Here is a 1,494-nt window from a genome sequence, read left to right as displayed (position 1 = left end):
TCCCTACAGCACTGACTGCTTTAGGAGTGGAGTGCCTGCAGGCTGAGCAGAGTTCACCCCCCTGGGGGGAGCCTCCTGCCCTGGAAGAGAGGCAGGGAACACCACTCCCCTCCTTTCAGGTTCTCCAGAAGTCCAAAGCATCATCCTTGGTGTTCACCACCCTGTGGGCTCTCAAAAGCCAGCGTGACCCAAACCTTTCTAAGGGGAGTGTCCCTTCAAGTGTCCCTCCCTCTCCTCTGAGACACGAGGACACCTCCAGCCCCAGCATTTCACCACTGCCCTGGCCCAGCAGCTGGAGGCACAACCCCAGCAGAACCCCCAGGAGGTTGGTGACCTACCTCTTGGCAAACAAAGGTGGAAAATCTTGTGTTGGGCTGCTGCAAAGGATGCATAAAGGCAACAGTTAGGAGTCTGGAGGTGAGGACACACCTCGGGCAGGGGCAGCTCCCACAGAGACTGCCCCACCACTGCCCCCTGTGCTGCCAGGACATGTGGGTCATGGCACAACACCCGGGTGGGGCTGGCAGGGACCTGCCCTAGACCTGGGCAAATTACAGAGCAGAAAGAGGAAGAGCAGCTCGTGAGGACCTGGGAAGTAAAGAAGATTCCCCAAAGGGCCTTTTTAATTGCACACTTTCCTGCTGGGTGTTTGGTTTCCTGCACACAAAGCTGGCTCCTCTTGTGCCACCCCAGAGTTCTGTCAAGAGGAAGAGGATTTCCAGTGAAAGCAAGCTGCAGGAAGCCACCAACGTGGGCTCCTGGGAGAGCAGAGACCTTGGCAACCTGCTGTTGTTTCCCCCCCAGGGCAGGGATGGGCAGCAGAGCCTTGGACACCAACAGCTCCCACACACCCTTCCCCATGCCTGTCACACAGCCCCAAGTTTCTGCTGTGCTCTTTTTCCACACAGATGTGTTTTGGGCTCTTGTAAAGGTAACTAGTGTTCAAACAGGCTACAGGGAAACCCTGTGGCAAAAAAAAACCTGACCCACAGTGGGTGCAGTTGAGGATTGTTCTGATTTCCCCCTTGCAGGCAACAGAGCTGGAGTGAGTGGTGTTAAGAACTGAAGGTGGAGCTCTGATTGTTCCAGGGAATTCAGGGAGTTTGGGGCTGTCTTGGCTTTTCTGTTCCTGCATTCTCACCCCTCTCCATGAGGAAGCTTTCCCAAGATTTTTGGGAGGATATTTCCAGCTCTGCAGATATCCACAGCACTTCCAGAGAGACTTTAGGAGTGGAGTGCAGCTACGTCTGCTCCAGAGGCTGGGAAGGTTCCCATCCCCTTCAGAGGGCCTTGGGTGAGGCCACCAGCCCTGTGAGGCCACCTTGCACAGCCTGCCCCCCATCTCCTGCCCCACACTGCCTTGCTGAACTCACCCATTGCTTTTCTTGGCTGCTGAGAGGACGTAGGCACGTTCCTTGCTGGCACTGTGCCTCAGGACACTGTTGGCTGCCTCTGTCCTGGAGGGGGAAGGAAATAAAGGGGGAGGGGGAAGGA

General features: G+C 56.2%; 1 protein-coding gene across 1 annotated transcript in view; it reads right to left on the bottom strand.

The window, feature by feature from the left end:
• The window catches only part of LOC103774181 (zinc finger protein 185-like), a gene marked incomplete at its 5' end in the record, with an annotated part of 19,697 nt that extends 18,241 nt beyond the window's left edge, over window positions 1-1,456 (bottom strand). The window contains 2 exon segments of the mRNA XM_008941571.1: window positions 339-377; window positions 1,374-1,456. Coding sequence (XP_008939819.1) covers window positions 339-377; window positions 1,374-1,456 — 122 coding nt within the window.
• Between the last annotated feature and the right edge of the window lie 38 nt (window positions 1,457-1,494).

The sequence above is a fragment of the Merops nubicus genome, unplaced genomic scaffold (genome assembly GCF_000691845.1).
Source record: "Merops nubicus isolate BGI_N331 unplaced genomic scaffold, ASM69184v1 scaffold11780, whole genome shotgun sequence".
Taxonomy (NCBI): domain Eukaryota; kingdom Metazoa; phylum Chordata; class Aves; order Coraciiformes; family Meropidae; genus Merops; species Merops nubicus.
The sequence above is the reverse complement of the archived record's forward strand: the minus strand, read 5'-3'. Positions and strand labels throughout refer to the sequence as shown.